Here is a 22,886-nt window from a genome sequence, read left to right as displayed (position 1 = left end):
CCTTAACTCCCAGCTGTAAAAGCCGACAGTCGACACATGCAAACAGTCTGCTTTGTCCTCCAACACCGCCGCTCTCGTGAATCATGGGAGGGTTACCATAAAGCGCTCGCAGCCACCTTCAGCTGGTCGTCATTTCACTCTGCAGTCACATTTATACTGTCATGATTTACATTTAGTCTCATGTTCTTGAAAGTTAAATGACAGATTTATTGCAGATTTATGCAGAGGAGAATATACAGTCGTACAGGCAAAGGGGTTAGGAAATAAAAATAATGTAATAACCATCCATAACAAATGGTAAAGGTATAGTTAATTAAACTTTAGTCATTGTTAGCTGACTGTTAACGGACAATGAAATGCTATACAAACTATTCATTAAGCAATTGTAAAGGAATATAAACATCAGTTGAAACGTATATATCCAATATTAGATATAACGATGACTGGGCTTCTAACATAAGCTAAGCTAAGCTATAAGCTCAGCATACAGTCATTAAAGTTTTATCGATTTGCTTTTCTAACCCTCTGCAAGACTGCAAATAAGAACATTCCACGAAATGTTCATTAACATGATTAAAACTAGGCCCCTTATATTTTAATTTAGTCTCATTTCATTAAATATATAAGTCACTCTCACTACGGCTGAAATGAAATGAAGCCTCGGTCACATTCTGCTCTCTTTTAATCAAGAATCCATCACGCTTGAACGTAGAGCACAAATTCACTTTTTACAATCATTTGAGATTCTCACCACGAGTTCATCTATTAATTCTGCACCTAATTAAATAACATTACGACGAGCACTGTAGCAAATAACAATTAGCCTAATTAAACAGATAGAAAGATGATCTGTAAACTCTCAGCATTGACTATGGGTGTTTTAATTAGTGATTTAATGAAAGCCACAAGGAAGTTGTGGTTTATTGGCTGGTTATTGAGTGGTGACAAGTGAAGCCCGCCGTACGAAGTGCTCGTCACTGTTGTCTTAATGATTGGAGTGCAGCGCTCAGAAGGGACATAATTAAAGCACACAATCAGCGCAAAATAATTGAATCCTAAATATCTCATGACTGTAACAGATGAGTTCATCTGTGTTATGTATATAGACTTTAAGTCTGCGCAATGTGTGTGCAGCAGCTCCTGCTTTATCTACTGTGTCAACACTTGTACTCCAGACTTCCTTGTGTTCAGGTAAAATGTCTTCAGGCTTTTGATTTTCCCTACAAGGATGGTTTTGGAGTGTTTAAGCCATTAAGTAATTGCTGCTTAATTCTTCAGTTTGTGCTACTCATTTCCCAAAGCATGCAGACATAGTTGAAGCTTTTTTAAAGTCTTCTTTGTCTATGAATCACATGAATTGATGGTTCCATGTCTTATGTTGGGAAGTCATTCTTCTGACTCCACTGTGTTCATGGGCAGCTAATGTGGCAACAACATGGATGCTACAAAGAAAATGTTTTGTATTACCAATAATTATTGTCCCTAAAACCACTAAAATATTGCTTCACCTGACTTTTAGTCAATGTCAAAGCTGATAAATACAACAGGTTCACTTTTTAAGGAGTCCACTAGAGTTAGTCAGAGCACGTGTGACTCTCGTCGTTGGTTAAAAAATTAGAAAATCAAGTTGTTCTTTGGACTTGAGGGGGCATTCATGTCAGTTCTCTCAGTTGGGAACTAATCTCTCAGATTGTTCCACCACATGAATGTGCTTTTCCTAATGGGTTTTCCACCTCTGATCATCCAATGTTAGTTTACCTCTGGCATAGGGAATTGATGCCTTCATGTGCTGTTGTGTAGCTGCAACTGCCTCCGTGTCTGATAATGGCTTGTTTTCCCAGGTGAGTTTCCAAACATCACAGCATATGAATGCAGTGCTCAAGGCTCCGTCATCAAACATTCCCTTAAGCGCTTGAAAGCACCACCATGAAGGATTTACAAGTCACTCCAGCACTGTTTAAAGTCTAAAATTGAATAACTGACATAAACCAGTGCAGATCTCTTGTAAGCTTGTTGGATTTATCAAACACAATGTGAAAAAACACTTGTGTTATCATTTAATATCACTCAAGCCCCAAAAGATGGAAACATCGACCTGTTTTCATTATGTATTCATTGAGAGTCCGCCTCTTACTTCTTGATTTCATAACTGTGTTTATACTTAAATCATATTATTGCATCACAAGACTTGTTTTTGGACAGTTTTCGTATTTTTGTGAGTCCCACTACATATTCAGACCAAGCATTGACTTGTCTAACTTCTTGCTTTTTGCACTTTTCCGGCCGTTTATTCCATCAAAAACAGAGCAGAAAAAATCAATCAGACAAAGTACCTCATTGAGGCGGACCTGCCGAGTTTCAACATTCGCTGCTGTTACGCAACCCTGAAGTTCTGATCCTGACAGCTCTCAGACATCCTCCTTTCAAGGACGGAGACAGAAAAATGAATTTGCGGCAAGAGAGGGGGGTCAGTGAACAACTGTGTTTACGCTGTGAGCAGGCGGAGAGTTTTTTTCGGGAGGGAAGCATTGCAGCCAATTCAGCTGCTGCACACAATCTTCTCCTGCCCCCCGCCTCCTGACCTGAACAGACATAAAGCTATACTTAAGAATGAGTGAAAAGGTGACAGCATGTTCACTTTCACCACTGACACTTTCTTCTCCGAGTACACACTAAACTATTCTTATTCACACTGTCAAGTGGGTGAAGAGTATGTTGTCAGGGTAACTGTTTTACTAAAAACTCTGTTGAATTGCAGAAAATGTGTTGAGAAAAAATTTGAAAGAGAAGCTTCATTGAAATGGAAGTGTGATTGTCAGTGCAGCGAGGACAGTCTTTGTCCTCACCTGCCTTCATCATTGGTTTATCGGAGCAAGATAAAGGTGCCACAGGGAAAAGCACGCTGACCCCGACAGCGACACAGATGTAGGACTCAGGGATGCTGGGAAACAGAGTGGTTTGATAGAACTGGCAGTGGGATCCAGAGAGGTTTGTCTTTGTTAGACAGAATGTGTTCACTGCAATTGGCTTTGGTCCAACTGTGAAAAACGCGCTACAAAAATGGGGGCGGGGGGGGTTTTGCACTTCTTGGTTCCCTGTGGGCACGAACAAGAAAAAAACTGAGAATATCAGAGTTAGAAATTTGAGCATCGTCACAGCGGCAAATTTGGTCATCTGTTAGTCGGTGTAATGCCACCGTGAGATCCTCTTTTCTTACAGCCACAAGAACACTGAGTATTTCCTTTACAAATAAAGTACTCAAGCACACACTAATACACAGACAATACAAAACAAGAAACAGAATAAAATGCCTCCCAAGCCACCCACAGCTGCACCTATACGACATGTGTGCTACCAAACAGTAGAGACGGCCATCAAAGGGTCGATGATGCTTGGCATTTTTCTCTTGATGCACAGTATCACAGGATTGAAGCTAGAGGCTTATCATGCCTGTTTTGGCTCACGAGTAAATCTTCATATCTGACTCCTGTCGAGGCCAAGATGGCCGCCGCTGCAGGGACTCTCTCAGTTTGAAAAGAGGTGTTGGTGTTTCTCACCAGAAGCTCAGAGCCCCCCCACAGAGTGTCAGGGCTGAGTCTGAGTCACATCAGATAAAGAAACGGAGAGATGAGTTGTTGATTATCTCTTTTTGGGATTTTATGTAAAATCAGTGAAAGTAATGTTTCCAGCAGTGCTCTCCTATTGATCAGAAAGGATTAGACATTAGCTGTGCTGAACAGACTACAGAAAGAGAGATAAGGTCTAATCAGAGATGCTGTGAGAAGTAACTGTGGTTTCATCTCAGGATGCCCCTCCAGTGAAGCCACGTCAACTGGGTGTATATTTTTTTATTTATCTTTTTAGACTGAACCCCAGCCACTTCTTGAAGAAGCTGAATGATCCTGCTTTGATGGAGGCCATTTTGTAGTTGGTCAAGGACAGGCAGGAAGATGAGAGGAAGGTGTCAGGGGAATCAGGCTTTTTTCATTTTCTGCATTTTGTATGCACCGAAGGCTCCGTCAGGGAAGGATTTCTTGTTAATTGATTCTCAAATGTGCTTTGATTTTAGTACATCTTAATACCTAAAGTGCAGTCTGAGCTTATATTTTGGGAAGGACAGAATATAATTGAACCTACTGTATATCACCACGCACACTTATATACACTGACACATATGCGCAGTCATCTCTGACGGGCGGGAGGGAAGGCGTCATCTCAGCAGCCAGCTCAAATCGATCGGTCCCAGAGGAAAGAAAGCTGGTCCAGCAGCTAATCACAGAGATGGATCTCCCATCTGACAGCCGTCATAAGCAGTGAGATGGCTGCCGGATCACTTCCTGTCATCACTGACACACTCTAACGGAAAGACACGCACACATTTCTGTTAAGGGCTGTGTGACATTTTTTTTTTTTTGCTGAAGGTTAGTGGGGTGTCTTATATATATATATATAGTTGAACATTTGAAATTAAGAAGGATATAGACTTTCATCTGACTCTCAATAGTAACAGTAGCTACATCATTATTTCTGTGATTCTTCGTATGTGTAGTTCAAGCCTAAACAATTGAAATGTGTCCTGAATATCCAAATGTAGCACTTTTATTTAGTAGGCAGATATTTGTCCTGTGTTAACACCAAGGTTTTGTATCTGTGTGATACCCACTGAGTCTGTTTTTAATTGGATTCGTGTAATCTAATGGCCAGTTGCATACCAGATGATGCCATCAAAATGAAACCTCTTTATTCATTACCTGGCAGTGATGACCGTTCATTTAACATTATGAAGCAGCTGGATTTGTTAAAAACCCTTTCATTATGTGTGCCACTGATCTATAATTCAGAGTTATTGCCAGGGAGGGTCGTGCTTTTTTATCAAATCAAATGTAAGACTCATTCCGCCTCTCCACCCCAATCATCCCTCTGCAGCTTGCCTCTAACTTCCTAGATTCACTTTCCCCCAAAGCCTCACTTTAAACCTCTTCACTGCATGTCTCCTTAATCCTAATTAGAGAAACACTTTAAAGGGGTGTTAAGTCATCTAATGGGTGTTTTATTTACAAGGTTTGAAACTTGAAGCCTCAGCACTTGGCAGGATAATCGTTGAGTCACTGGTATTGATCAACAACCCTATTAAACCCTCTGCAGATATATTATGGTCATTCAGTGCACTGGGACAGTTAGAATTATACTTATGAGGTTTGGGGTTGGAGCATTACTCTGCCCCATGTCTCCCATTCACCTCTTCACTCTCCTCCCTCCTCTTCTCTCTTTATCTTTCTTTCCCTTCCTCGCTGTAACAATAGCTCCTCTGTCAGCGCTCGGCCCGGAGGTGAAGATGTTTAAATAGCTCTCATTAATGTGGCGCTCAGAGATGCAGACATTCAGCTGGAGGTACAGTCGGCTAGTATCCACACCAGTTAACCTTGTCCAGTCCTCGGAAGATTTAAATATTCATCTCCCTGCTGCTGGAGGAGATGAATATCATTTATTCTCCCAGTTTCCATTCTGTCACAAAAGGCACATTTGAACTTCCACTTTCTGCGATGCAGTCACCGTGGTAACACCGTCACAGGGTGCAGCGTGGAATTGTAGCTGCAGCATGCTATCTAAGCTTCAGTGTGGCATCCTAGCTGCAGCATGACATCATAGTTGCAGTTTGGCACGATAGCTGCAGCATGGTATAATATCTGCAGCACAGCATCTTAGCTTCAGTGTGGCACCCTATCTGCAGCATGGCACCATAGCTGCAGCGTGGCATCATAGCAGCAATGTGGCATTGTAATTGTAGCACGGCATCATAGCTACAGCGTGGCACCATATCTGCAGGGTGGCACCATATCTGCAGGGTGGCATCATATCTGCAGGGTGGCACCATATCTGCAGGGTGGCATCATATCTGCAGGGTGGCATCACAGCTAAGTAAGCAGCTCTAACATATTGCAAAAAAAATGCACATAAAGAAACATATGCAGCTTGCCCATGTCTCGCCTACACTCTAGTGTTTCCCCACCTCATTCCTTGACTCACTCCGCACACTTACCCACACACATACGCACACACACTCCATCTGATCTCATAGTGTGTCCTTGGAGCTGCTCCGACACAAACAAAGCAAAGTTTAAGGTTGATACCACTCCTTTGAATACTCCTCATCCTTATACTGATGTGTTTGCCAGAGGTAAAAAGTTCATGGAATTGCATTCTGCTCTGTTTGTGTGTGGTGTGTGCGTGTGGACGTGTGTGTATGCTGATAGGGTATGTGTGTGTTTTTAAGCTAAACTGCATCTGACAGGCTGACAGAACAATGAAAACTAGAGTGTGTATTTTTTCCGTCAGGGTTTAGGTCGAAGGCAAACCCTGCTACACACTGTCCTCACACGCACACGTGCACACACGTATATATGGCACATAAATAGAAAAATTGACTCAAAGACATGCCCTCTGCTGCGCCTCACCTCTGTGAAGCTGAAGCTTAGTGGGTCTGACAGGTGGGAATCATTTATTTACCGAGGGCATACTGAGCAGCATGGCTTCTGACCGGACCTCATGCTGGCTGGAGATAGCCGCCTCACCTCTGAGGGCCCCGAGGCAACTGTGGGGCAGCCACACCGCGGGTTATCACGCCATCCGCACACACACACGCGCACAAACACAACCATCATGAGGTCTGAAGTGCCTGCTGTGATTTCTGCAGGATACTGGACTAGGTGCATGTGTGTGCCACTGTGTGGAGAGAGGAGCATTGTCCATTAATGTTTCATCCGCCTCCTTTGAGGTCCACAGGCTGTAATTTGCAAGGAGCTCCCATTTATGCAAAAGTACTATTTCAATGTAAATATATTATATTTAAATACCAGCAGGGTTTGCTGTGTAGTCAACCGGTTGCCAAGGATTTATGAGCCAAACATTTAAATAAGGAACATAAATTATATTAAAGCAGCAGAAACTGATTGAAAACAAGAGAAGTGATTCTCTAATGAAAATATAATAACCCACCTTTCAGCTACTATTTATGCCTGCCAAATCTAAAAGACATTTAGATTCATACATTTTAACAAGCGTGTCAAGGGTAATAACAGATACCAGCACGACAGGAAAATCGCAGTAAATTTTGTGGAGAAAAAAAAGTAATATCATTTAGTTTTCATTGACTCACACAACATATGTCACTGACACCATCAAAGGTGAAAATCACATCAAGCCTGGCTGTATTCACACTGTTTTTTATGTGTAAGGAGAGGTGAGCAGTTATATGAGCTAGATAATGTGCAGCACTGACTCCAAAAGCTTTTTCAGCTACAATTTATGTCTGCCAAAAGATAAATACAAGAAGATATTAAGACTCACATGCACCTAACAAGTCTGTCATGAGATATATAAGACTTCAGCATGATTTTCTGGAGATGTGAGGAGTACGTTCACCACCATAACATCATTACAAAGCAACAGGTCTATCAGGTCTTAACAAAAGATCACATATAACTAAAAAAATAAGCAAAGAGTAACAGAACGGAAGGTAATAGAATGCACTGGCACTGAACATCACAATAAGATCCGACCAACATATCGCCTGGCTGATATTATTGGCTCACTGCGGATGTGTCAGTGCTGGCATATACGTTGAGTTTTTTATATCCTCATAGATGAGAAGCTAAACATAGAAATGAATTGACTTATTGCTGTAGCTCTTTTGTGAGCTGTGTCTTGTCATCGTCAGAACTGAAGTTAAAGTTTCACAGATATCTTAAGCTCATCAAGGTTACCAGAAAAAAAATTTAAAAAAAAAAAAAAAAAATGGAGAAAGAAATCAGGTCTACAGCTGCTGCTTAAACGTGTCTGCAGGTTGTCAACATTCATCAGGCTGCAGTGAAAAACCTTTCTTATCACACAAATAATGCTGATTACAGATCTCAGCTTTGGCTGTTTATAACTTGAGCTATTTAAATGCTGAGAAACTGAACATAATTAAGATGCCGGATGGGATTTGACAAGGATTCAGATTTGATAGAATGTAATCAAATTCCAACAATATGAATCATAACCAGATATAGAACAGTGGAGGGTTGTCACATTTGCTATCGTCTGTTGTGCTTAATGGTGTGAAGAATTCGGCTAATTTTTCGTGATTTTAGTTGTGTTTCCACATGGGATGAGTTCTGTATGGTGTCAGTTTTGATTGGCACTGCAATTAAATCAGTTGAGTCCATGTTTCCACACTCAACACACTCATATAAATTAATGTTTACATATAAAAGAACTTTAAAACCTGTGTCATACCTGACACAGTGAAGAAGATCAGGAGATACTGCACTCTAGCTGTGTGTGTGTGTGTGTGTGTGTGTGTGTGTGTGTGTGTGTGTGTGTGTGTGTGTGTGTGTGTGTGTGTGTGTGTGTGTGTGTGCGTGTGGTGCCCCTCAGTAGGAGTGTTATTTACCGGAAGGAGTGCTGAAGCTGCATGTCCTCGGCCTGTGCTGCCATCAGCAGCGGCAGTGGCAGAGGTGTGTGTGTGTGTGTCTGTGTGTGTACGTGTGTGGAAGTTTGTGTTCCACTGTGTGTGCGTGGACAGGCTAGGAGACAAGGTAATTACCACAGGACCCTTCATCTGGCATCCTCTCAGCTCTCAGGTTCACGTAGCAACTAAAAGCTCCGAGCAAAGACACTAAGAAGGTGTGTGTGTGTGTGAGTGAGTGTGTGTGTGTGTGAGCACCTGTGTGTGCGCATCGGCCGTACATTTTTAAACCTGGAGAGACAGCGGAGGACATCTGCCCGTGAGCATGTGAGATAAAAAATAAAAAAAAAAGCTAAGAGTGTGTCCGCCCGCAGTGTGTCTGCCTCTGCATCATGTGCGTTCTCCCCCCAGCATCGCCCCGCGTTATCTCGACAGGTGCAGTTGTCTGCGCCCTGCAATATAATGGGATGTGTTCAGCCTGTTCCACGCTCCAGCCGTCTGCCAGCACTGAGATGGGGTTCCCGATAAACTCCTCGCCCCCCTCGATAGAGGCTGGAGCTCGGCAGCAGGGTGAAGCAGGGTGGAGCAGTGCACATATGTTTGGAGTGGTGCTGGTCCGTCAGCTCCCTCCAGGTGTTTTCATAAGTTAATTAGTTAATGTGAATAATGTGTCTGCGCTTTGAAATGCATTCATCTGTTCAGAAGTGCATGAGTTAATTAGCTGTCTTGTATTAGAGCTTGACTTGGGAGGTTTTCCACTGAAAATTGTGTTGGTAGAATTTGTGTGTGTGTTGCTAATTGATGCCTGTAGTGCATCAGTCCCTCTGGTGAGCATATGGCTGTTTAATGCTGCAGAGCCTCACTGTGATCTGCTAGGAACAGGGTGCTCAGGTGCCAACGGGGCGTCACATCATGAAGTCAAGGGAGACGTGTGCGCCTATAGTGTTTGAAGACCTGCAGATATGTTTTTACTTCTAGAGTGAGTGTTTTGTGTTTGTGAGTCTGTAGATGAACGCACAAAAAGTGAATGCCTTCTCCGATGAGAGGAGCTCCTTCATCTGAAAAATTCCATCCTGGGACTTCTGGCAGTGGCTAAAGGTCAAGAGGCCTTAAGGAAGATGATGGACCTCTCCACTACAGAAAACTAGAGGGCTGTACTGATTGGACAAATTAGTTAGCGTGGCTGTTTTTTGGTGGTGAATTCTTAATCATGTTTAAGAAAAATGTTTCCGTAGAAAAAACTGAATGGCTAGACACCTCTAAGGGAGGGTATGATTTGGAATTTGTTCACAAAACCAAAACACTACACTGCAATTCTGGCTCATTACAGGGGGAGAGAAAAAAAAACCCAAATCATGATTCATTATCCTCAAACAAGAGAGGACAGTGTACTTTAAAGCGATCTAATTTTATCAACTAAGTGCTGAGAGTACCCATTTGTGTGGAGACCAGAACATCACTTATCTAAATTTTCGCCCTGTCCGTCGTGATGTGAAGTGCCACTTTTTTCGATTGCTGGTTGCCTCACTTTTGGAGAGAGACACTTAATATGAATAACGCTATATGCATGCAATTCACATCGCCAAGTGTCTGGTGGATTGGGGCGTTTTTGTCCCCATAGTAACCGCTGCCATATGGAGAGGGGAGCATGGTGGGAGAAATGCGATCACTCAGAATGATAATGTTGGTGGAGATTTGAATATTTTCAGCTTTCTTTGAATTCAGGTGTCTGTAGCTCACTTATTATTACCTCCTCTTTACTTTGCTTGTTTAGATGTGCTGCCGTTGATGGAGGTCGTTGTCCTCGGGGTATTATGCTCACAATATTATGAAAGTCTGATTCATTGCCTCGCTGACGGTTGTAACAAAAAGGAAATAGCATTAGAGAACCACCCTGTGAGGCCCGATCAATAGCAGAGAATTTACAAGCTCATCAGAGACCGCTAGTACTGCTTTTAGTGATGAGGTGCTTGTAGACACTTTCATGGGTTTAAGGTCAATGCTCGAGTGAAGGGACTGAACACAAAAGGGCAAGATGAGGGGAAAAGTGCTTGAATGAAAACAGTAGACTGAAGAGAAAGTGGGTGAGGAGCCGGCGCTACACGTCCGCTGCAGGCTGCCGCTGTATCGATCGCCCTCTCAGGTTTGTTTTTCAGCCCAACACAAAGGTTTCCTTTGCATCTGTGGGACTCGAGTGTTGAGACGGCTGATTTACAGATTATCTGACTGAGCGTAAAATCTTTACAAGGAGGGATTGTGAGATTGACAATGAACTTATCACCTTAAATCACAAAGGTGGATTGAGATGAAGAAATTAAATCCCACTGTCGAGTACAGAAAAGCAAGACTCAACACATAGAAGTGAGTATTAACACTGAACAGTAGTGTGTGAGCTCTTGTCTCTGCGGTATTAGACCATCCACCAATTTAAGCAGCTAAGTTGTGACGCTGCATTTTCAGCTTTAAACTTCATTATCCTGTTAATACCATTTCATGTCCGTTCTAGTTGATTTGTGTTGATCCAGTCCAGTGGGGCTGATGGATGGTGCTTTATTGCATTTGGAAAATGACTTGCTGTGAACAGCAGCCCCAAGAGAACATGACGGTTTTGTCAAACAGTCTGGGATCAATAAAGTAATTCTAATTCCATTCTAGACAACGACAAATTGAAAATGCAGGGCGACCCAACATCGTTGACCTAAACGTGCATCATAAAATCTTGCTGGGTTAGGGGGCGAAGATTAGCGTGTCCACCCCGTGTCATGTTTCTGTCAGAGCTGGGAGAAGAGATGAGCATTTAAAGCAAAGATGCTACACGATCTCAGAACTATTTGATGATCTGGTTCTAATAATGCGGTTCTGTAATATCAGAATAATTGATGCGTGTACCCTTTCCTACTGAAGACTTGAGTTAGATCTTAGTTTGAGTTAGTTCGTGTTTGAAAGGGTGTGTAAACACAGGTGGAGATGGTCCATTTAATGAAAACAAACAGACCATTACATTTGATCGTGAGACCCTTGTGATGACTTTGCACATTAAGTTGTGAAGGATTAATTGTGTTGGTTTCCTGCCAGTTGCTTTGATTGTAAAGATGCCACATGTTTTGGCATCTGTTGTATGCTTTGTAGTGCATTGAACCTTTAATATTTATATAGCAAATTTCACACACAGTGAAAATTCATTGGGCTTTACAAATATCCTTAAAGAGACAGGGGTGATAATATTAATACCAGAATAGAAACTGTTCATTTGAACAACATTGAGGGCCTTAATAACAGCAGTTTTGGTACAATAACAAAGGCTAAATCCTTTGAGATTTGTGTTTGAATATCATTATTCACAATATAGTGACGGGTACATTTGACTGACTGTTATGTGAAGTCACAGATGGATCCACCCACTCAGTGCAGCCCCTCTTCATATTTCCTTACCTTGGGAAAAGTCAGAAAGGTGTGACAGCAGAGGGTTTACAGAGTGCTAGCCTCTTGCAACAGAACATTGTCACTATTCTCTTAAGCAAGGCTGGTGTGACAGAACTGTTCCACTGCAGAGGCTTGACAGTGGGGGGAAAAAAAGCGGTTCTTGTACCGAGCAGCCGAGCAGCTCTTAGGTGTGAGTGTACAACTGTGAGGCTGGCCACTGTCGAGGCGCTGAGAGTGTGTGCTCAGCAAAACTGCGCCCTGGATAATGTAAAAGTTTAAAAAAGCGAGCAGTTCCTTGCCACGGGCTCCTGTGCTCTCTGGTGACTCGAGCTGATACATTTCATCAATACTGTAAAACTCTTGACTTCTACAGCCACATCTATGAAGGTTATTTCCACCTTACTGGCACATAACAGCACCTTAACCCTCCCCAGTCTCCTTGTTTGTCGTGTATTGTCCTCGCCGGCTCTTATCACGTAATGTCTTCCCGGAGCGTCGTCCCCACTCACCTCGACGCAGCGCCCAGCTTGAATATTATATAACGACAATGTCACCCAGTCGGACAGTGAAATGTATTACTTGCATGAATCAAGTTGTCATTTTCAATTTATGAGGGCGCTTAGCATTCAGAACACAGGCCTGGCCGGCGTGGGGGTGCCGGAGCTCCGTGGATCCCCTCAGCAATGCCCTCCCTGACACCGCAGAACAAACCGAATGCACCTGTGCTCATCTGGTTACTCATTTTTCTAGACAAAATGCAGCTGCAGCAAAGCCCCGTGCCTCTTTCTCCTGCTTACTCATCCACCAGCACAGCACAGCACAGTAGCCTTTGCTTATAACTCTCAGCTTGCTTTTAACCTGCGTGAAGCACCAAATAGGTCATAGAGTCTCAGCTCGCCAGAAGATTGAAGAATTGCTCGATAAGTTCTCAAGTTGACTTTAAACAAGTTTTAACTTTCAGCAATCATTCTGAAGTCCTTTGAGGCGAGCATTAAAACAAAACAAACGCTGAGAATTTGCTTGGCCGCAGACCGACAGGCCCCAGCCCCGCCTGGGCTCAAGTCTGCTCTGAAGTGTGGATGGAGCATCAGGCTTCTGTGCAGCGGCCAAATCTGTTGGCCGCTATTGATATCCCATTTCCTCTGTCACTCCTAAGCTGCTTTGCATTCAGAGGCTTTGCACTAAGCCCACAGTGTCCAGCCTGTGGCCTGTAATACTGACTATACGGCCGGCTGTGCCGCTGCACAACAATCATCGAGTCCTTTATTATCCAGGAAACAAAAGCAGAGCGAGCACCACACTGGGAGCCTTCCAGCCCTGACATTTTAATTGTGCTTCTGTCATATTAGGTGGGATACGAACCAATTTGGCCATTGCCGTTAAATTCCTCACGCATTAATTCCTCTTTTGAATGTTTAGAAGGCGACATAATGGGTTTTAGAGTTGGCAGAAGATTGGAGGAAAAGAGGATCAAACATCGGACAGAAGACAGTTTGCGTTTTTTTTTTTTTTTTTCCTCTTTTTGCAGCTGACAATTATAAACCTCCTGTTGAGCTTATCACACACGCAACAGCAGGAGCTCCAGATAAGGTGTTGAGTTATGGGCTTTCGGACGGCGCGTGTCAGCATCAGACGAGTGTTTTTATATAATTTTAAAGTTACTGCTCACGAAAAAAAGCAAAAATGTAGTTAAAATTCTTGAAATATTCACGGGCAGCTCTCATTGGCCTTCGAGTCCATTTTTTGTTTCGGTGGTTGAGGGCAAATAGCGTCTGCGCCTCTCCCCTCACGGAGGCTGCTGTTTGCTCTGTAATCATAAAGCATACGCAGCCACTCAGACACTGCACCACACGCCCGAGAGTCAAAGTGGCAGGTGTGTTTGATGAATCTAATTTGTTCCCGGGGACCAGTTTCCCACCGCGCATTATTTTTTGCCTCCATCATCCACTTGATTCTTTTTGTTGCTGTTGCTGTTGTTTGAACGATACTTACAGGTCATGCCTCGCTTTCAAATACCATCATCACGCTGCAATGTAAAGAACCTCCAAAGCGCTTTTGACAGCTTTGCTGAAATCAGCAGTCGTGGAAAAAAAAAAAAAAAAAAACGCAAGAGATGCAGCCTGCCGTCTTGTTTTTCCTCCGCCAGTCATTACAAAAATCTGTGATATGGAAGCAGGCAGCGCCAAGGTTAGATGTCATCCCTGATTTATTTACCTCCATTTCCACACATACATGTAGCTCTAATGCAACAAAGACAGCAGACATTACAGAGTAATAAACCACATCTGCGCAGACTTTTTTTTCCCTCCCTGACTCACACAGGCACAGTCATCCTCCTCCCTCCTCACACCCTCTCCCCTGAGCAAGGTCACTCTCTGCTGCTCTAATGACTGCAATCAATTATCTGGTGCAACAATAAACGAGACCGAAACTCCCACATCTCTGTAGCCTCGCAGCGTTTTCTGCAGCTCCGGCTTGTAGAGGTCACATGATTGTAAAGACAACAGAGCAGATGATTCACATCCATTCAGAGTTGCTATCATCCAGGAATACTGTATGATAGTAAAATCTGTGATTGATTTCTTTAATGTGTGATAATGTAGGCGCCGCTGTGACTCCAGCCTCTGAAGCAAAGTACAGAATTGATTTTTTTAAATTTTTTATACAGAATAATGAATATAAACTGTTTCAGACAATACTAGGGCTGCAGTTCATTAGTATTTCATTGATGGAACCCTGATGATGTCATAGTGATGTCATCGGTGTTGCCTCGTCTTGGGGTCGGAGACTTTTTTTTAAAGGTTTTTAATGGTTAGCCTGCATTACAAACAGAAGTAAAGCATTTTCGAGGACATTGGCATTTGCAGGGCAGGAATCGGGGGCAAGCTGCATTGTGGGGATTGTAGGATGTAACATTTCTGGAGTACTATGGATTAAACTGGGCTCCAGGGTGCAACTGTTGTGGTCACACAGAATCTATCAAGTGCAATATAACATTTTCACTGGTTGCACCGGTGTGCCTGATATTCAGCAGGTCAGACTGGAAAAACATGCCACATTAACTCATCTTGAAACACTCTTACAAATTAGATTATTCCAATTTCTTGTTGCATGTGCTGTGATTTAAATGGAGAAAGAAATGTATCTGCACCTTGATTCCTGTTTATAATTGTTTCAAAATGTCAAGACATCTACTGAAGTACAGCGGACAGGTGTGGCCTATCAGGAGGCTGATTAAACAGCGTGATTAGTGCACAGGTGTGCTCTGGACTGGTCACAATTTAAAGGCCACAGGAAAATGCGCAGCAGCAGGGAGTGTGCAGGCGCCATGCTGACTGCATGAATGTCACTATAAGCTGTTATTTTCTGAGAACGTGGCCTTGCATTCAACCACACCTCCACATCCAGCTCCTATTCTTTCCACACAAACTGTCAGAGAGCGTCTCAGGGAAGCTTCTTTTCTCACCAGGGTGTTGACCCGACTACAGGTCATGAGCGCAGTCAACCTTTTTGGCCAAATGCTCGCGCTTTGATGGCACCTGGTGCTTTGGAGGAATGAATCCTGGTTTCTCTGTGTCTGGGGAGATGGCATATAGCAAAGAAAAAAAAACAATTACTAGCATTTGACTTGAAAGATGACCGATGTGATGAACAATTTATCATAACAGTTTAATTTTCAATAGATTTTCTGTCAGCTAATCAATGAGTTGTCTCAGCACTTGACAGCACTGAGGTGTAGAGTGGTAAAACAGTCTCCTTTCAAGCACTGGATGAATGTTTGATCATGTGCAGAAGTGCCTCGAGAGCTGCCGCCTCCTCCTCCTCCTCCTCCTCCTCCTCCTCCTCCACACAAAGGTGATCATACTGTCTTGGATCAGCGTGAGGCCTAATGGAGCAGCAACCGGTGCAGCAGAGCTCAGTATGAGGCTGCTAAATTGACTTCCTGTGGGGGGTTATGTTCAGAACTCTTTAGCACTTAATGCCGGTGTGTCGCAGACTGACTGCACTTCTGTCTTCTAGTCTCTCAGACTCCTGTCACCGCGCTGTCTCGACAACCAGTTGAGATTAGCAGATCATTAGCAAGAAGAGCTGTGAACGACTGTTGGTAATGACTGTAATTATAATGCTCTTTTTTTTTTTTTTTTTGCTCTCTCTTGCTTTTCACACCTTAATGCCCGTTTTTGGTATTTTGCAGTTATTCTTCTGTTGACATGATTTGCTGCTCTTTTGCCGGCAGGTTGGTCATTATTGTGATCCAGCGGCAACGCAGAAGTGGCACTTCAATCCTATTCTTAGACATGACCGTACATGAACATCGCAGGCAGCTAACGATGCAGACAAACAAGTTAGACACCAGATTGTGATTTTTTTCGCTTCAGTATGAACGGTGAACCAGGTGATTGTGAGGACAGGAGCTGCTAGTAAAGTGCAGCCATGCCAGAATTTAAACAAATAGCCTCATAACAAAGAGGTACAGATAGCTTGGAATTGAAAAATAAATATTACCAGATGGAACAGCCTGTGTAGGATGAAGCCTGACAGATGTTGCACAGATGTGCCTCATGATATGGTGATATTGAAGCCTCTGTTGCAGACATTTCACACTAGGGTTGCAGCAGGAAGTTTCAGGATGTACCCCGGTATGACAATTGACGAAAAAATGACTGTGTACGTTCGCTGTCACAATATTGAATTCTACCATAATTGTGTTGGTTTTAAGGCTCAGGCACAGCATTCAAGCTGCCTTGGGCAGGGAATGAGCGTGAACAGCATCGAAAGTAACTAAAATATGGTCATTTAGTAGAGCGTGCACCCGGATACGGAGGCTGTGTCCTCGCTGCAGCAGAGTCCGACCTGTGGCCCTTTGCTGCATGTCGTCCTCCTTCACTCTCCTCACGTTTCCTGTCACTCTTCAGCTTTTCTATCAAATACAGACATGAAATAGACCCGTTGTAGTTGATCTCAAATTGTGGCAACTCCACATCAAACAAATGGGACCAGTGAGATATCTTTGACTGTTTCGTTTCCCAGTCATGTTCTCATGTTTGATCACAGAGTCAAAGCGGACGGAGCACTTGATAGTAGATGTGTGATTTTAACATGAATTCAGAAGCTGAACCACTGTTAAACCCTCGCAGTCATTAGCCATCAAGGAAACAACCTCACGTGCGATATCTTAAGCTTATATTATATATGTTTATGCAAATGTGGTCCTTTTGGTCACCGTGGTAACACTCACGCGCCTCATACTTGAGCAGTTCTTCGTTAAAACACAGAAAGCAACGCTCTGACTTCATAATTTTACAGGGAAGACGTCTGTGTTGTGTGAGTGTGTGAGCTCTTTGTGACACCACACAGCCTAAATAAACACAAAGTGCGGCACTACTTGCTGTCATTGATCATATCATGTTAGTATAGATATATAAAGGGTACTATGTGGTTTTGGAGAGGAAATTCAAACTCAGTTTTAATATTTTGCAATCATTATACTCAGGAAACAACACAGAAATGGAGCCGACTAGATCATTTCTTAATATATTTTGATGAACTTGATAACAACTAATAATAATCTCAGGTCTTTCATCTGCAGCAAACGGGTACTTGAATCTCTCACCAGACTGTTGAATCACTACTCTGTGAGGCCTGTTCAGGCCACGCTTAATTAGTTGGTGCTAACCACAAATTAACACTGTTGCTCCTGAATATTTCCCACTGCAAGAGCTGCGTCACCACAAGTTACAAACTAAGATCTCATCGCCTGATGCTCTGTCGGAAGCGGGAGAGGACATCGACTGGGTGCTAATGTAATTCAAAGTGACACGGCGGCGTGAAGCGATACAGCCGTCTTTCAGTCTGCTCCAAGGGGAAGTCACATCTCTGGAATTTCCGTGAGGTGCATTTTCAAATGAGGATGTCGGTGCTCGCGCAAAGTGAGCGGACAGTCGGTTTTTTTGGAGGATTATGAAACCAATAGAGCCCCGACAGAGGTGAAAACAGGCCGATCTGTAGAGCGAAGGAGCGATCCAGGTCAAGGAAAGAGGATGAATATGATGATTTAGTGGTTGTGATGGAGTGAGAGGGAGGAGAGGTGGAGGAGATTGAGTGGCTTAAGGGAGGGAGAATGCGATCGACGATGTCAATAAGTTCAAGGCGCGCTGTAAAGACAGGAATCATACGCGCCGTCAGGAAGGAAAAATTACACAGGTAAAGGTAGCTCTGGATGATATAACAAAGGAGTGTGGGGAAACTTGAATCAAGGAGTCGCGCAGACAAAAAAACAATTTAAAAAAAGGCCAGGAGGATAGAAGAGTGAGACAAAGAAGGCAGACGGCGAGGGAGGTAGTGAGACATATAAAGATGGATCAAGCGCCCACTGAAGTAGAGATGGAGAGAGTGATTGAGAGGGAGGAGGTGTGGAAAAGCAGCCATGATTAGATGGATTCTACTGGACCATGAGATTGATGACTCTGCTTCAGAGCGCAAGGGAGGGCGAGGAGGGGGAGAGATAGCAGAAATAAGGAGGGAGGGGGTGAGAAATAACAGAAAAGTCCTGATGAAAAGAGGCGTCGCGCCCCGCAAGACAAAATCTGGAGTGTGATAAAAAAGAAGTGCCGGGTTTATCTTTAAAACAGAGCACAGGCTGCATCTCTGCACATTTCAGTATCTCTAATAGGATCTATACCACTTCTTTTTTTTTTTTTTGTTCAGTTTTGATAAGTTATGCATGATGGAAAAAATATACTTCCCTAGAAGAAGAAGAATAGCCGTGCTGCCACATCAGAAGGAGATTACGTCTGATCTGTTTGTAAAGAAGGATTAGGTTCAGTTTGGCTGTCGGACACCAAAAGAATCCTGTGAGTCGTCATCCATCAACGCCTCGGAATACAAAGCGATGTTTAAATACAGACAGTTAATTTTTTTTTCTCCATATTTAGAGCTTAAATTCTTCCCCTGATTGTCCGTCAGTGCGTCCAATTAGAACCACAGCTCTCGAAGTTCCACAGTAGCGCCTATCCAGCTAACGAAGGAGCTTCTCATTACAGAGTAAAATATGTAAAATCCACATGCCAAGTTCAGTTTGACATTGAGGTATGGGGAGGATGGGGAGGGAAGGAGCAACTGGGGAGAACGAGAGGAAGCGGATATTAATCGTTCCCCATGAGAACGTTTCACTTTCACCTTCTCTGCCTTGATCCTCCTCCTCCTCCTCCTCCTCCTCCTCCTCCTCCTCCTCCTCCTCCTCCTCCTTTTCCTCTCAGACTGCCAGAGTGGCTCTGGTTTGCCGGCCTGTGTCTGGTCCAGGGGGGATAAGAGGGAGATAAACAGCGTTTGCAAACAGAAAGTAGTGAGAGCTGAGCCGGAGCAGGCCCAATAAATGGAGAGAGTTTGCTGGGATATTCACTTTCTTCACACCACAGAGCTCTTATCAGACGCAGTGATGGAATGATAGGGTAACTGTCAGTGGCGCGGTGGACTGATGTTATGGGCTGTAATGAATGGGGGAATAAAAAGTATTGTTAAATATGTCACACGCTTTATCATGAAAATAAAAGATGTTAGAAGTTACACCTCCAGTCAACATGCTTATCTCCCTGCAGCGGTTTCATTATGGAGTTCTGATTCATGTCGCCACTGACGGCCTGTTTTCTCATCTGTTTTTCAGATGCTGTCACAGAGAGCTGAAGGCATCCTGCGAGCTGCGATGGGACACAGTAAGGCCGTAGACATGATAAGAACTCTCTGCTGCGCTCCGTTTCAACCACGACACCAACAGTAGGCAGCGGAGGCATCCATTATCTGAAATTAATGTCAGCTGCGTTGCGGAGGCAGCCTCAAGCTGCGCCGCCAGATCTGAGACAACTCATGGAGGCGTGGCCTCAACATTTCCAATGCTGCTGCCACTGGTAACGACAGCCAAGTGACCAGCGATGCCTTCTAAGGTCTCCTGCTTATACTTGCTGACAGTGGTTTGCTGGGCCAGCGCTCTGTGGTACCTGAGTGTGTCCCGCCCCTCCACTTCCTACGTGGGCCAGCTGAACATCCCCATACGCAAAGCACCCAAGGTGAACAAGAACTCCACCTTCAGTAACATCCGCACGCGCTCGCTCAACCCGCACGACTTTGGCTACCTCATCAATGAGGACAAGAAGTGCGAGGCGGAGCCTCCCTTCCTCGTCATCCTCATCAGCACCACCCACAAGGAATTTGACGCCCGTCAGGCCATCAGAGAGACATGGGGTGACGAGAGCACGTTTCCAGATGTGCGTGTTGTCACGCTCTTCCTGTTGGGCCGCAGCACCGACTCTGTCCTGAACCAGATGGTGGAGCAGGAGAGTCAGATCTTCCATGACATTGTAGTGGAGGATTTTATCGACTCTTACCACAACCTGACGCTCAAGACGCTGATGGGCATGCGCTGGGTGGCCACATTTTGTGCAAAGGCTCAATATGTCCTCAAGACGGACAGTGACATCTTTGTCAACATGGAGAACCTCATCTACAACCTCCTGAAGCCCACCACCAAGCCCAGGAGGAGGTACTTCACCGGCTACGTCATCAACGGTGGGCCAATCAGAGACATGCGCAGCAAGTGGTACATGCCCAGGGATCTGTACCCAGAGAGCAAGTACCCGCCCTTCTGCTCCGGCACCGGATACATCTTCTCAGCCGACGTGGCCGAGCTCATATACAAGACCTCCTTACACACCAGGCTGCTGCACCTGGAGGACGTGTACGTCGGCGTGTGCCTGCGGAAGCTGGGCATCCACCCGTTCCAGAACAGCGGCTTCAACCACTGGAAGATGGCGTACAGCCTTTGTCGCTACCGCCGGGTCGTCACCGTGCACCAGATCTCCCCCGAGGAGATGCACCGCATCTGGAACGACATGACCAGCAAGAAACACCTGAAATGTTAGCAGGACTATCGGAGAGAGTCAGAGAGGAAGTGAATGTCCTCCTGACGCCTGCTTCGCCATCAGTGGCCAATACTGTACAGCACGTAGCACCGAGATGAAGGAACGTATCAACGAAGCATCGAGGACTGATCGCTTTGCCAGGAGTATCGATAGTGCAAGGCCAAAGCAGACTCTTCTGTCTTCAGCATCCGGTTTATGAGAGCTCCTCAGCTCAGACTCACAAAATTGGCACGTTGGAGAAGTGTTTCCCAAAAATGTGCAAAATGTTCAGCCTGTTGGTTGTCATCGCCAGCAGCACTATGCTTTTTATAGGAAAATACAAGACAGGAAGTTAGGAGGCTCATTTATACAAGACACAAACTGTCCCCAATTACTCAACTGCAGATTACATAAATGCCAACACACTTCTTTGAACCCAGACGTTCGCCTCTTGGGTTGATCACAAGCTCTAATTATGAATGTTCCTCATGTATTTTCAGTTGTTGTACTCTCTGAACAAGGTGTTAATGTTGGATGTAGTGTCTGGCACCGCGGCAGCTGTCGTCATCGTGAGGACCATGGTGGGTTTACAGTGTAATGACTCATTTAAATAGACCGGAACATCATCGCAGGAAAGATTTAGTACAGAGTATTAATGAGCGGACGTGTTATTTTCTTTTCAGAAGCATATTTTCTTACAATAGCTCCACAGGTCTTTGTATCGTGCAATGATAAAACATTTCTTCATGAAGTATCGGGGCGAGTGTGAAGATATCAGCTGCTTGCATTCCCAAGTGAATGTTACTTCTGTTAATGTGTAATGTGCAGTTATTTGTGCAGCGCTGCGAGCAGGCTGCAGACTATTATATTTTCTATTACTTGAACACGGAGGAGAACAGATGTACTGTAAGAGCCGGACAAATATTACATTTTTGAGTGCTTTTCTTCTTTTCATTTACTTGAGATTAAATAAAGCGCTTTTATAAGACTTGATATTGTATTTATTACAGCAAACCATGTAAGAGTTTTTATTCTGCTCAATTTAATGCACATAATCTCACCAGAGAAACTAAATTACGCTCCGAGGTGCTCCGGCGTGACTGTTGGAAAAACACGAGCGGCAGGAATGAAAGCGCCTCATTAGGGCTGCCGCTCATTCAGCAGCAGCTGCGCTCAGGTTGAAGCGGGTCCCGGCGACGGTCGAAACACTGAGTGCCGCCGAAATCTGTTCCTGGAAACAACGCGGCCCTGTTCTTTTCAGTGCAGTTGCTGGTGTGTGTAAGTGGCGAGCAGCCTGTGATTAAATCAAATGTAGCATCTGCATAATTGGCAGCTGAATGGCTGTTCTCAGTCATAATGTCTTAACAAGAGGAAACGTTGACGCAGGTGGATTTTTTTTTTTATGTTGAAACACAGTGCAGAGGCTTATTTTGTTTTCTGCGTGCCCCATAGCTTCATGCAGCACCTGTACATTCAGCAGATTCATTCATTAATTCTTGCATTTTTAGTCGGCGTCAAAATTCTTTGTTTAACTGATGCAGCGCTCGTTTCAAGTGGTGGTCAAAGGAGCAGCTGCAAACACTCAGACGCTAACAAAGCTTTGCTAATTCAGTTGTAAATAAACTTAATTTCCTACATTTTTTTCATGATAAAAGTCCTCCATTGTTATTTGAACTGTTTTATCATGAAGCAGTAAAAGAAATCGCCGTAGCCTGTTTGGAGGTGCTGCAGGTTGCTTCAGCTCCGCTCCAGAGAAGCTCCAGCTTTGGCTCAACTTGGCGCTTAAACTCACTGAGATGTCGGAGCTTCGCTGTGCAGTTTTTTCGACATTCTCTTTCCCGCCTCACGTCTCGGCTTCACAGGTGAACACACCAGCAGGACGTCTTGACACAATAACTTGTTTCAGAGCCAATCATGGTCCATTATGTGACACGGGAGCTTAAAAACCCTTTCAAAGGGAAAAACACCGAGAGTTAAAGCAGCACAACGAGATTACCCCGAAGAAAGAGAGTTGAAGGTTGCTTTCAATGTTCCGCATTTGAAATGAACAATGGCATGATTACATGTCTGATTTCTCAGCGAGGGAGAAGGAGAGGAGCTTTCAGATCACGCTTTTTCAA

At 44.1% G+C, this 22,886-nt stretch overlaps 1 protein-coding gene across 5 annotated transcripts in view; it reads left to right on the top strand.

Moving 5' to 3' along the window:
• LOC119014920 (beta-1,3-galactosyltransferase 1-like) overlaps positions 1–21,754 on the top strand; it is a 94,781-nt gene extending 73,027 nt beyond the window's left edge. For 4 of the 5 annotated variants that reach the window (XM_037090366.1, XM_037090364.1, XM_037090365.1 and 1 more), the window contains one exon: positions 19,536–21,754. In XM_037090366.1, the coding sequence (XP_036946261.1) occupies positions 19,801–20,787 (987 nt within the window). In that variant the 5' untranslated portion in view covers positions 19,536–19,800 and the 3' untranslated portion in view covers positions 20,788–21,754. Of the gene's footprint in view, positions 1–15,770; positions 15,978–19,535 lie in introns of those variants that run through there. The other variant, XM_037090368.1, reaches the window with a different exon arrangement.
• The last annotated feature ends 1,132 nt before the right edge of the window (positions 21,755–22,886 follow it).

The sequence above is a fragment of the Acanthopagrus latus genome, chromosome 24 (genome assembly GCF_904848185.1).
Source record: "Acanthopagrus latus isolate v.2019 chromosome 24, fAcaLat1.1, whole genome shotgun sequence".
NCBI classification, from domain to species: domain Eukaryota; kingdom Metazoa; phylum Chordata; class Actinopteri; order Spariformes; family Sparidae; genus Acanthopagrus; species Acanthopagrus latus.
Note: the sequence above shows the minus strand (reverse complement) of the source record. Positions and strands in the feature narration are given on the sequence as shown.